General features: G+C 35.6%; 2 protein-coding genes across 8 annotated transcripts in view; both read right to left on the reverse strand.

The window, feature by feature from the left end:
- The window catches only part of LOC141405789 (uncharacterized), a 95,060-nt gene extending 92,096 nt beyond the window's left edge, over positions 1-2,964 (reverse strand). For 3 of the 7 annotated variants that reach the window (XM_073990492.1, XM_073990489.1, XM_073990495.1), the window contains exon 1: positions 2,446-2,964. The gene's annotated coding sequence lies outside the window, so the exon portion shown is untranslated. The remainder of the gene's footprint in view (positions 1-2,445) is intronic. The other 4 variants (XM_073990493.1, XM_073990490.1, XM_073990494.1 and 1 more) reach the window with 3 other exon arrangements.
- Positions 2,965-12,678: 9,714 nt separating this feature from the next.
- Positions 12,679-13,782, reverse strand: LOC141386879 (uncharacterized). Its single transcript, XM_073955781.1, has 2 exons — positions 13,116-13,782; positions 12,679-12,746 (listed from the first exon to the last, which is right to left on the reverse strand). Exons 1-2 carry the CDS (start codon positions 13,780-13,782, stop codon positions 12,679-12,681), a joined length of 735 nt encoding a protein of 244 aa, XP_073811882.1.
- Between the last annotated feature and the right edge of the window lie 582 nt (positions 13,783-14,364).

A 14,364-nucleotide genomic window follows, 5' to 3' on the forward strand; every position in this document is an offset into this window, starting at 1 on the left:
TGGTACGTAGTCTTCTTTAGGGGTATAAAACTTTCCCCCAGAATTTTGTCGGTATCGGTCCACACCTTCATATAGCCCCCACAGAACGGTACCTCCCGATTTTCGCTATTTTGAAGGTTTTAGCTTCATTATCCTACCAAAATGGCTGAAATTTGGTACGTAGTCTTACTTAGGGGTATAAAACATTCCCCCAGAATTTTGTTGGTATCGGTCCATGCCTTCATATAGCCCCCATAGAACTTTAGCTCCCGATTTTCGGTATTTTGAACGTTGTTGCCTCAATATTCCACCAAAATGGCTGAAATTTGGTATTTAGACTTCGTTGTGGGTACTCAAACTTCTACTTTAAATTTCTCGGTATAGGTCCACGCCTTCATATAGGCCCCATAGAACGGTTCCTCCGGATTTCTGGTATTTTGAAGGTTGTGTCTTCAATATTCCACCAAAATGGCTGAAATTTGGTATTTAGTCTTCAATGTGATATAAAACTGTTCGCCAGAAATATGTCTGTACAGGTCCACGCTTTAATATTACCCCATTTCTGACTAAAATTCGTCGGTATAGGTCCACGTTTCGATATAGCCCCCATAGAACGGTATCTCCCGATTTTCGTAATACTGAAGATTGTGACGTCAATATCCAACCGAAATGGCTGAAATTAGTTATTTCGTCTTCCAAGAGTTATAAAATATTCCAGAAGAGTATTATCAGCATAGGTCCACGTCTTCCTATATCCCCATAGTAGCGTACTTCTTGATTTTCGGTATTTTTTAAGTTTTAGCCACATTCTCTTACCGAAATATAGGAAATTTGGTATTTAGTCTTCTTTGAGCCTAAAAACTATCCGTCAGAAATTTGTCGATGTAGATCGACGTTTTGAAATAGCCCCCATAGAATGGTGCCTCACATTGTTTTACCGAATTTGCTGAAATTTAGTATTAAGTCTTCTTCATACACGAAAGGAAATTAATTATTCCATTTTACTTCAATACAACTTGTGGTGGAGGGTATAACAAGTTCGGCCCGACTGAACTTAACGCCGTTCTTACTTGTTTAATTGTTGGGAAAGCTCTATAGTGGGCTGCTAAATCCTGTGTTTCAATTTCGATATCAATATTTTAATTATAATTTCTTAATTGAAAATTAAAATTGTTTTTAATTTAAATCCCAGGGTTTTAATAATAAAATCCTTTGTCAACAAAAAATTCCCAGTCTTTTCCACCTATTTTAATCTTTCCTAAGAAAAATTCCTTTACACTACTACCATCAACAACAACTTCTCCCTATGTATGCCACAATAAATGAATTTAATTGAATTTTCTTTTTTTGCGATTTAAGTAATTAAAGATTTTCCTGACATGCTTCCCACTGGCAACGACAACAACACCAATGACACAGTCTCACCAACCACCTTTTGCTAATATGACAACGTAGCACCAAACAAAGCTGAACAGAAATGACAAGACCTTAGCATCCAAAAACAAAAATTCCCCTAAGGGGAAACACGAAACAAAGCCATGCGACACGACACGCTGGTGTTGGTGGCGGTGCTAAAATTTGCAAAATATGGCCTTACTTTAATAACCAACAAAAACGAATAGTCACACCACGGCACAAAACACAAGCAGCAAGATGATTGTCATTCAGGCATGAAATTGTCTCATTTAGATGCTTGGGCAAGAAGAAGAAGAAGCAAAACCGAAAGCATCTCATCATTATCATTTCAAATTTATGGTTTCGTTATTTATTTTGGAATATTTTGTTTTAATAGGATGGGTGGGGTGGTTGTTTGTTAGGTAGCTAAATTGGATCGAAGTTTTGTGACAGTTAGTAAGAAATAGTTTTGTAAAGTTTCCTCATAAATTTATCACCGAAAAAGTTAATTTATTTCCTCATAAATAAAGGATAACATCCTTAGTTTTCCATCATCTACGTCATGCGATGCCATAGTACCATTCCTCTTTATTTTTATTGGGTTGAGACTTGTTGTTGTTTTTTTGCTTTCCTTTAAAACTGATTTCCATGTCAAAGCAATTTTATTGTTTTGATTTTGTTATCTGACGACAAAATGGAACTCGTAAAAAATCGTCTATCACTCACTTTACATACATTTTCTCTTGCTCGACGAGTTAAACAATGGCACGCACACAAACACAGTTGCACACACTCCAATTCATTGGGGACTATTAAACACACAATCCTAGACAAACGTTTTTTTGTCAATGAAATGCTCCGACTACTCCTATTGGTATTCCCAAAAGTATGCCTTGGTTTTTTATTAAATGAAACGTTATTTACACACTCCCACGCCAGTAGCAGGCAGTCAGTGACAAGTACCAAAAACAATGGCTTGTTAGACTTGACTTGTCTAGCAATTTCAAACTTCCAAACACACACACGAACACTTAGCTAAATTGGTATTCAATTTCAAAGCGTTTATCTTACATTTTAGACGTTGATATAACTGCTTCTTCTGTTGTTGTTGTTTTTATATGTATTCTGGTTGAAATGGTTGGTGTTACGGTGTTTTTTTACGTTACTTTTCCTCTGCCGTTGTTGTGTTCATCGTTGTCGTTGTCATTGTTGTTGCTCTAGTTGTGTTAGTTGTATCCTTTCTTGTGCCTTGTGATTTACTTTTTTCCTACAATTGCTGTTGTTATTTTTATTTTTTTATTTTGCTTCTTTTTAATATTTCTATTTCTTCTTCTTCTTTGTAATCTTTTGTTATTGTAAACCAGGTATGTTTCACATTAATAAAGTATTAAAAAAACGCACACACGGATATATCTTTTTTAGAATAAAGGAATGCACTCCAGTATACTTTATAAACACACACACATACACACAATGATACATATCAGTATAATTCACAAGTTGTGTTTCTTTGATTATATTCCCGTTAACTTGTACTGTCAAAAGCGCCGCCACATGTTGACACGTTTAAAAGTCGAGAGCAACTGATTTGTTTGGGATGTTAGAAACGAGTATTTATATCAAGGAGATTTTTTCAAGAAACACACCGACAATGTGAGAGAGAGCAACATGAGAGATGAGAGAGGATTCTAAAAGGATGCTTTTAAAGCTCAGCCACAAGTTGTTGTCTTGTGAGATAAAACAAAAATGATGTCAATTAACGTTGGTGGACAAGTTTCTTTTCCACAATGCTTAAGTTTTCCACCAAGTGGAATAATTTATCCACCAAAGAGGATAATTTTATTCACTAACGTGCACAATTTTTACCACGAAGTGGATAAGTTTATTCACCTGCCTGGATTATTTTATACTTCAACCTGTATAATTTTTTCACCAAAGTGGATAATTTTATCCACCAACGTGGAAAATTTTGTTCACCAACGTGGTTAAATTTTCCACCAATGTGGATAATTTATCCATCAACGTGGGCAATTTTTCCACCAACGTGGATAATTTTGTTCAATAACCCGGATAATTTTATCCACCAACGTGGATAATTTATTCACCAAAGTGTATAATTTTATTCACCAGCATGGATAATTTTATCCACCAACGTGGATAATTTATCCACCAAAGTGTATAATTTTATCCACCAGCATGGATAATTTTATCCACCATGTGGATATTTTTTCACAAACGTGGATAATTTTACCCGCAAACTAGGATTACTTTATCCACCAAAGTGGATAATTTTGGCCACCTCGTGGATAATTTATCCAACAACGTAAGAAATTTTATCCACCAACGTGGATAATTTTATACAATAAGGTGAACAATTTTATCCACTAATATGGATAATTTTATCCACTAATGTGGATAATTTTATCCACCAATGTGGATAGTTCTATCCATCAACGTGGATATTTTCCCCACCAACATGGATAATTTTATCCACCAAATTGCATAATTTATGCACCAAAATGAATAATTTTGTCCACCAAAGTTGATCATTTTATCCATCAATGGGGATAATTTTATCCACCAACGTCGATAATTTTATCGATCAACGTGGATAATATTATTCGCCAACATGGGTAAAATTATCCACCAATGTGGATAATCTTATTCACCAACGTGGATAATTTCGTTCAACAGCACGGATAATTTTATCCACCAACGTAAATAATTTATTCAACAAAGTGGATGATTTATTTACCAACGTGCATAATTTTATTCACTGACTTTTATCCACAAACTACCACAACTTTATCCACCAAAGTGGATAATTTTCCGCCACCTCATTGATAATTATTTATCAATGTAATTACGGATCAATGCGGATAATTTTATCCACTAGCGTGGATAATTTTTTCCACTAACGAGGATAATTCATCCACCAACGTGGGAAATTTTATCCACCAACATGAATAATTTTAAACACTATCGTGGATAATATTATTTACCAACGTGGATAATTTATTCATCAAAGTGGACAATTTTATCAACTAACTTGGAATAATATTATCCACCAACGTGGATATTTTTATCCACCAACGTGAATAAATTTATCTTGGATAATTTTTTCACAAACGGGATAATTGTATCCACCAACCTGAATAATTTCATCCACCAACGTTGATAATTTCTCCTACAATGTGGATAATTTCTCCTCCAACGTGAACAATTTTATCCACCAACTTGGATAGTTTATCCAACAATGTAGATAATATTACCCACCAACGTGGATAATTTTATCCACCAACGTTGATCATTTTATCCACCAACGTGTATAATTTTATCCACCAACTTGGATAATTTTATTTACCAACGTGAATAATTTTATCCACCAACGTGAATAATTTAATCCATCAAACGTGAATAATTTTATTCACCAACGTGCCTAATTTTATCCACCATCGTGGATAATTTATCTACCTACGTGGATAATTTCTCTACCAACTTGGAAAATTTATCCATCAACGTGGATAATTTTATTCACCATCGCGGATAATTTTATCCACCATCGTGGATAATTTTGTCCGAAATCGTGGATAATATATACACCAAATCGGATAATTTTATCCACTAACATGGATAATATTATTCACCAACATGGATAATTTTATTCTGCAATGAGGATACTTTTGTCCATCAACGCGGATAATTTTATTCACCAACGTGGAAAATTATATTCAACAATTTGGATAATTTTATCCACCAACGTGGCCATTTTTATCCACCAACTGGGATAATTTCATTCACCAACGTGGACCATTCTATCCACCAAAGTGGATAATATTATCCGCCAACTTGGATAATTTGTCCACCAGCGTGGTTAATTTTATCCACCAACTTGGATAATCACCAACACGAATAATTTAATCTACCAGCGTGGATAATTTGATCTACACATCGTGGATAATTTTATCCATCAACGTGGATAATTTTATCCACTAACATCGATAATTCGAGGATAATTAATCTACCAACATGGATTGTTTATCCACTAAAATGGAAAATATTATTCACCAACGTGTATAATTTTTTTCACCAACTTGGATAATTGTATCCACCATCGTGCATAATTTTATACAACAACGTGGACAATTTTATTCACCAAAGTGGATAATATTATCCACCAACTTGAAAAATTTTATCCACCAACGTGGATAAATTTATCCACCAATGGTTAGAATTTATCCTCCAATGTGGATAATTTTGTCCAATAAAGTGGATCATATTATCCGCCATCGTGCATAATTTTATCCATTAACTTGGATAATTTAATTCACCAACGTGGATTATTTTATCCACCAACGTGAATAATTTATCCACCAACATGGATAATTTTGTTCACCAACGTGGATAATTTTATCCACCAACGTGGATAATTTTATCCACCAACTTGGATAAATTTATCCAATAACTTGGATAATTTTATCCACCAACGTGGATAATTTTATCCAGCAACGTGGATAAATTTATCCAGCAACGTGGATAAATTTATCCACCAAGGTGGATAATTTTGTCCAACGAGGTGGATCATATTATCCGCCATCGTGCATAATATTATCCATTAACTTGGATAATTTAATTCACCAACATGGGTTATTTTATCCACCAACGTGAATAATTTAGCCACCAACATGGATAATTTTATCCACCAACGTGGATAGTTTTATCCACCAACGTGGATAATTTTATCCACCAACTTGGATAATTTTATCCAGCAACTTGGATAATTTTATCCACCAACGTGGATAATTTTATCCACTAATGCTTAGATTTTATCCTCCAAGGTGGATAATTTTGTCCAACAAGGTGGATCATATTATCCGCCATCGTGCATAATATTATCCATTAACTTGGATAATTTAATTCACCAACGTGGGTTATTTCATCCACCAACGTGAATAATTTAGCCACCAACATGGATAATTTTATCCACCAACGTGGATAGTTTTATCCACCAACGTGGATAATTTTATCCAGCAACGTGGATAATTTTATCCACCAACGTGGATAATTTTATCCACCAACGTGGATAATTTTATCCACCAACGTGGATAATTTTATCCAGCAACGTGGATAAATTTATCCAGCAACGTGGATAAATTTATCCACCAAGGTGAATAATTTAGCCACCAACATGGATAATTTTATCCACCAACGTGGATAGTTTTATCCACCAACGTGGATAATTTTATCTACCAACTTGGATAATTTTATCCAGCAACTTGGATAATTTTATCCACCAACGTGGATAATTTTATCCACCACTAATGCTCAGATTTTATCCCCCAAGGTGGATAATTTTGTCCAACAAGGTGGATCATATTATCCGCCATCGTGCATAATATTATCCATTAACTTGGATAATTTAATTCACCAACGTGGGTTATTTTATCTACCAACTTGGATAATTTTATCCAGCAACTTGGATAATTTTATCCACCAACTTGGATAAAGTTATCCAAAAAATAGTATTCCCTGCCTTACCCCTTGGCGAGCAATGCCAAATCTTTTCCACTAATAAAATAGTTGTTTTAAAATATTAAAACAACAACAATGGGATTAAGCCAGACTATTTTGAAAAACAAAATTGCAAACGCTATCCCAATAAAAAAACGCCACAATGCTTCAAATTGAAGACACTGGCACGACGTGTGTTGTTTTTGCTGTAAAGCAGAAAAACCAAATTTTGGTGTGTGCGTTCGTCGAAACTCGACGACACATACAAGTGGAAGAGGTTTGAATTGTTTTCGCAGACACTTTCGTCGGAGTTGTATGAGGTTGCCAAGGAAAAACTTCTCATTGAACTTTTTTCTTTGCTTACGTTTATCCAATAACTTGGATAATTTTATCCACCAACGTAGATAATTTTATCCACCAACGTGGATAATTTTATTCACCAACATGGATAATTTTATCCACCAATGCTTAGAATTTATCCTCCAAGGTGGATAATTTTGTCCAAAAAGGTGGATCATATTATCCGCCATCGTGCGTAATATTATCCATTAACTTGGATAATTTAATTCACCAACGTGGGTTATTTTTTCCACCAACGTTAATAATTTAGCCAACAACATGGATAATTTTATCCACCAACGTGGATAGTTTTATCCACCAACGTGGATAATTTTATCCAGCCACGTGGATAATTTTATCCACCAACGTGGATAATTTTATCCACCAACGTGGATAATTTTATCCACCAATGCGTAGAATTTATCCTCCAAGGTGGATAATTTTGTCCAACAAGGTGGATCATATTATCCGCCATCGTGCATAATATTATCCATTAACTTGGATAATTTAATTCACCAACGTGGGTTATTTTATCCACCAACGTTAATAATTTAGCCACCAACATGGATAATTTTATCCACCAACGTGGATAGTTTTATCCACCAACGTGGATAATTTTATCCAGCAACGTGGATAATTTTATCCATCAACGTGGATAATTTTATCCACCAACGTGGATAATTTTATCCAGCAACGTGGATAAATTTATCCAGCAACGTGGATAAATTTATCCACCAAGGTGAATAATTTAGCCACCAACATGGATAATTTTATCCACCAACGTGGATAGTTTTATCCACCAACGTGGATAATTTTATCTACCAACTTGGATAATTTTATCCAGCAACTTGGATAATTTTATCCACCAACGTGGATAATTTTATCCACCAACGTGGATAATTTTATCCACTAATGCTTAGATTTTATCCTCCAAGGTGGATAATTTTGTCCAACAAGGTGGATCATGTTATCCGCCATCGTGCATAATATTATCCATTAACGTGGATAATTTAATTCACCAACGTGGGTTATTTTATCTACCAACTTGGATAATTTTATCCAGCAACTCGGATAATTTTATCCACCAACTTGGATAAAGTTATCCAATAACTTGGATAATTTTATCCACCAACGTAGGTAATTTTATCCACCAACGTGGATAATTTTATTCACCAACGTGGATAATTTTATCCACCAATGCTTAGAATTTATCCTCCAAGGTGGATAATTTTGTCCAACAAGGTGGATCATATTATCCGCCATCGTGCGTAATATTATCCATTAACTTGGATAATTTAATTCACCAACGTGGGTTATTTTATCCACCAACGTTAATAATTTAGCCAACAACATGGATAATTTTATCCACCAACGTGGATAGTTTTATCCACCAACTTGGATATTTTTATCCACCAACCTTCATACTTTTATCCATAACTTTATCCACCAATGTGGATAATTTTATCCATTAACGTGGATTATTTTATCCACCAACGTGAATAATTTATCCACCAACATGGATAATTTTATCCACCAACGTGGATAATTTTATTCACCGACGTGGATAATTTTATTAAACAACTTGGATAATTTTATCCACCAACTTTGATAATTTTATCCACCAATGCTTAGAATTTATCCTCCAAGGTGGATAATTTTGTCCAACCAAGTGGATCTTATTATCCGCCATCGTGCATAATTTTATCCATTAACTTGGATCATTTAATTCACCAACGTTGATAATTTTAACCACCAACATTGATAATTTGTTCCCCAACGTGGATAATTTTATCCCCAACGTGGATAATTTTATCCATCAACCTGGATAATTTTATCCACCAACTTGGATAAATTTATCCAATAACTTGGATAATTTTATCCACCAACGTGAATAATTTTATCCACCAATGCTTAGAATTTATCCTCCACGGTGGATAATTTTGTCCAACAAGGTGGATCATATTATCCGCCATCGTGCATAATATTATCCATTAACATGGATAATTTATTCACCAACGTGGGTTATTTTATCCACCAACCTGAATAATTTATCCACCAACATGGATAATTTTATCCACCAACTTGGATAAATTTATCCAATAACTTGGATAATTTTATCCACCAATGCTTAGAATTTATCCTCCATGGTGGATAATTTTGTCCAACAAAGTGGATTATATTACCCGCTATAGTCTATAATTTTATCCAATAACTTGGATAATTTTATCCACCAACGTGGATAATTTTATCCACCAACGAGGATAATTTTATTTACCAATGCTCAGAATTTATCCTCCAAGGTGGATAATTTTGTCCAACAAGGTGGATCATATTATCCGCCATCGTGCATAATATTATCCATTAACTTGGATAATTTAATTCACCAACGTGGGTTATTTTATCCACCAACTTGAATTATTTATCCACCAACATGGATAATTTTATCCACCAACTTGGATAAATTTATCCAATAACTTGGATAATTTTATCCACCAACGTGGATAATTTTATCCACTAATGCTTAAATTTTATCCTCCAAGGTGGATAATTTTGTCCAACAAAGTGGATAATTTTATTTACCAATGCTTAGAATTTATCCTCCAAGGTGGATAATTTTGTCCAACAAGGTGGATCATATTATCCGCCATCGTGCATAATATTATCCATTAACTTGGATAATTTAATTCACCAACGTGGGTTATTTTATCCACCAACTTGAATTATTTATCCACCAACATGGATAATTTTATCCACCAACTTGGATAAATTTATCCAATAACTTGGATAATTTTATCCACCAACGTGGATAATTTAATTCACCAACTTGGATTATTTTATCCGCCAACATGTATAATTTTATCCACCCAGATGGGTAATTTTTATTCAACAATGTGGATAATTCTATCCAGTTACGTGGATAATTCTGTCTACTAACGTGGATAATTCTATCCACCAACGTGGATAAATTTATCCACCAACCTGAATATTTTTATCCTCCAACCTGGATACTTTTATCCACCAACTTGGATATTTTAATCTCCAAGGTGGATACGTTTATCCACCAATGTAAATAAATTATCCACCAACGTGGATTATGTATCCGTTACATTAGCAACACTGTTAGTAAAGCTTCTTTCTCACTGTCTCTGTTTATACAGCCAAAACTGCCAACATAACGTTCTCTGGCAGTTAAAGGAACAAGAGATTTTTTTTCTCTCAGTTTCTCTGTCTCCCGCCTTTGCAGACTTAACTGACACACATTTTCAATGGAGCACTGCAAAGGATGCTGTTGCTGCCTCCGGCTGCTGTTGCCGCTATTGAGAAGGAAATACTGGGAACACTTGTCGTTCAAACAAAAAATGAGCGTGTGTGTGTGAGCGTCTGTTCATCCTGTTTGCAGGTGATGAAATCAAAACAAATCGAAAGAGAAATCTCCTATGCAGAGATGCTTCCTGCGTTTGTGGATGAGTAATTGTTGTTATGATTTTTATTAGTCATTGTTATTGTTATGATGAGGAGGTTGACGAAGTCAATCTCGTCGTTGTCGACGCCAGTGTCTACAACGACGTCAATGAGTAAATTTCTCACAAATATGAGCTGAACTTGTAAACAACAACAACATTTTGTACAAACATAAAAACATCAGCAACAACAACAGCAGCGTAGACGATGTAGACGACAGTATTATTGAACCGGAGACCTGACATAAATTCCTGAAAATGAAAATCCGAAAACCCGAGCAGCGTGAAAAGGGAAAGTGAATGCCATGCCGCGCCGAGGCCACTCTTTCACTTGAAGTTAAGTCGAATAAAGCATTGGCAATCAATTATGCTTAAATCAAATTGTTTATAGCTTTTTATTGTTTATTTATTTAGGGTTTATGAACGAACTTGGGAGCGGCAGGATGGATATGAATGTAAATGTGTTGTAAAGCCAGCTGCAAGTGAAAGCCTTCTATCAGTTGAGGCACCTTTATCGTTTGCTATGACTGTTTGTTTATTCTTAGATTTGAGTGTTTTTTTGCCACTTTAACCGGATGACGATATTTCTATGAAATAATTTCGTTCTGGTCCAGACATTAGGGTGTAATGGAAAAATTAAATTTTTGAATTGTTAATGAGAATGGGGAGAAAACCGATATAATTATATCCCAGCATTACACCCATTACAAAGTAATGTATAAAAAATAACTACTTATATTACCCTTACTAAGTTATGAGTACGGTGACACAGAGCGTGTGTTGCCGGCTACAAATCTGAGGGTTGTGTGTTTAACGCTCACTATCGACCGGGTAAATTTTGTTTTTTTTTTTAAACAATGAACAGTTGGTGGTGCACATGTAAAAACATGTACGCATTCAAACAACCCTTAATGTTCGTACGTGGCCGAGTGGGTAGTGTGTTGGGCTACAAGGCAGAAGTTCGTGTGTTCAAATCCAGCAGAGGACGAAATAAAAAAATAAAATAAGAAACATGAAGTGTATCGAAATTGAAAACAAATTCCACCTTACAGCTTATTTTTCAACTTCCAATGGTCATAAAATAACTAGTTATTCTAGTGGTTATATTGGTCATAGAATAACTAGTTATACAGTGCGACATGCCCTTGTTAAAATAATGGGTTAGTAGGGGGTTTAGTAAGTAGTTACGACTACCAGAAAGTACAATAAAAAAACCATTATTTTGGGAGGACTTTTATGGCTGGGATACATTCTTAATACCTTCTGTTTAGCCTGGCTGAGTAGTGTTATCTTAATGCCTGTTAATCAGCCTGTCTGAATAGAAGTTTCCATAGGAAATTTCCTATTCAGTCTGGCTGATTAGACCGTTGCATAGGAAATTTCTTGTTCTCATTCATAATCAGGCAGGTTGAATAGGAAATTTCCTATAGGAAGGGTCTATTCAGACAGACTGATTAGCATTTGAAAATGCCAAACTCTGGATTTTCTTAGAAATGCTGGAATGGTTAGATGTTGCGGTGAAATGGAAATAACTTTCTTCGAATTAGAAAGAATTTCCCCTCAGGATGGTATGAAAAGAAAAGAGTGAAATAAAACAAAGATTTTTAGGCGAAATAATTGAAAAATAGTGGAAGTTTATTTCAGGAAATTTGGTGGTTTTGGAAACTAATCTTACCAGGAACAACGATTATGATTGCAGGTTAAAAGACAAGTGAAGTTTATTTACAAGAAAAAAAGAGATACCAGTAGGGAAAGAGAACATTTGCATTTAGTACCAAGAGAGGGATGCAAATTTAGAACGAATGAAATAAAAGTTAGACATTGGAATAGGGTGACCAGAACAGTTAACTTTGACGTTAACATTACCGGGCCCCTTGCAGGAACTGCAACTAAAGAAAAATAATAAAAAAATAGCACTTGCACTCTCTCTTGTTTACAGGATTTGTAGAAAACTAAAAAGTACATAGCATATATTAGAACCGGTACCAGGATGTTATCTTCCTTGAGGATGGAAACTTCGGAGTTGCATAACCGTTCCGTAGCGACTGGAGACTGAGCTTGCTGAAAAGGAGAGTTTGTGCTTTTGGGGAGAATAAGAAACAATAGTGCTTTCGAAGTATTGGATAAAGGAAAATAGAAGTAGATTTCGAAGTTGTACTTTGGAAAAAATATTACAATATATAAAGTCATCGCCGGAAAAGAACAGTTGGATTTGTACTTCGGAAATAGCACAATGATATAGAAAATATTCCCTTGAAATAGAATTTTGTTGTTGTAAATTCGTTGTATCTTGGACGGGAGATGACACAACGTATGAACGGAAAAGAAATTTGGATGGAATTAATGAACGAATGATTTTATGAATGGACAGTGTTTCCACTGCAGCAACGCTTACTATGGAATACACCAGGTGAGAGAGTACGGACGTACCTTTAGCTATTCGCACGTAAAAAGTGGCTGTGAATGCCTTGTAGGATGCATCGTAAAAGCCATGGAACTGAATGTCAGCCGACGGGGTAAACTTGAGCCATCTCGGAATTCGAGCTTTAACATCGTCAGCAAGTTGGAGAAGAATGCGAATAGCCAAGTACGGAGCACAAATGACACCGACGGTGCCAGTTTGTAACTTGAAATCATGAATGGTCTCACCTGGGTGGTTGCGGAATAGAATTAGTTGAAATGGAGTATGATCGGAACGAACAAGAATTTGGCGGTACATTTTCCCGATGTCCTCGTTGAACACATATCGGAAAAGACGCCATTTGAGCAGTAATGTGGTCAAATCAGATTGTAACACTGAACCTGTGAGCAAAACGTCATTGAGACTTTGACCATTGGACGTATCCGAAGAAGTATTAAAGACCACGCGAATCTTAGTGGTCGAACGTTTTGGTTTAATGGCCGCGTGATGCGGTAAATAAGAATGGCGAGAATCATTTTGTGGATACGGAGACGGAACTGGAACCATGTGTTTCAATTGAACGTACTCATTGAATACCTGATAATACTCCTTTTCTAAATCTGGATTACGGAGTAGACGAATTTCATTGCGAAGGAATTGTGTTACAGCTCTTGAACGGGATTGTCCAAGGGCCATTTTCTCTGGGAAACCTTGTTTGCAAGGAAAGCCCACAACATGCCGACCACCTTCAATTCTCTCTGTATTAGAAACATAGAGCTCCTGACAATACTTATCAGAGGCTGAAGGAGACTTTTTGCATGGAAGGTTCTCTGCCCCATAGAAAGGACAAATCTTTTTATCTAAAGTAATTTAACAAAAGTTTGAAATTATAGTAGATGAAGGAAAAGAATTAGGAATAGGGCCAGTGAGGATCCATCCAAATATGGTTTCTCGACCCATTAAAGTGCCGCAAATATCTCCCATTACCCCAGCGCGCATAATGCTAGGCAAGAAGTCACCGCCTATCAGAATGTCGATGTTTGAACATTTGTTGAAGTGTTGATCAGCCAGTTTAATCGGGGGGAGTTGAGAGAATAAAGATGACGGTAATGTATGAGAAGGCAGATTTCCAGACAAATGCAGAACAACAAAGGCTTGCACGGAAAGCTGAACTCATCAAATGATCAACACAACAGAACATACTTCTTGGACGGAAGCAGCTGGAGAATTATTAAGGCCAGAAATCTGAACATTTGTACGCTGATAAGGAATGTTTAA

Source organism: Musca autumnalis, unplaced genomic scaffold (assembly GCF_047663935.1).
Source record: "Musca autumnalis isolate F117 unplaced genomic scaffold, ASM4766393v1 scaffold_5, whole genome shotgun sequence".
NCBI lineage: Eukaryota > Metazoa > Arthropoda > Insecta > Diptera > Muscidae > Musca > Musca autumnalis.

Coding starts and splice junctions, on each gene's coding strand:
- LOC141386879 (XM_073955781.1), bottom strand. CDS start 13,782: ATGGCCCTTGGACAATCCCGTTCAAGAGCTGTAACACAATTCCTTCGC. Junction 12,747..13,115: donor TTACGTGCGAATAGCTAAAG/GTACGTCCGTAC, acceptor TCTCCTTTTCAG/CAAGCTCAGTCTCCAGTCGC.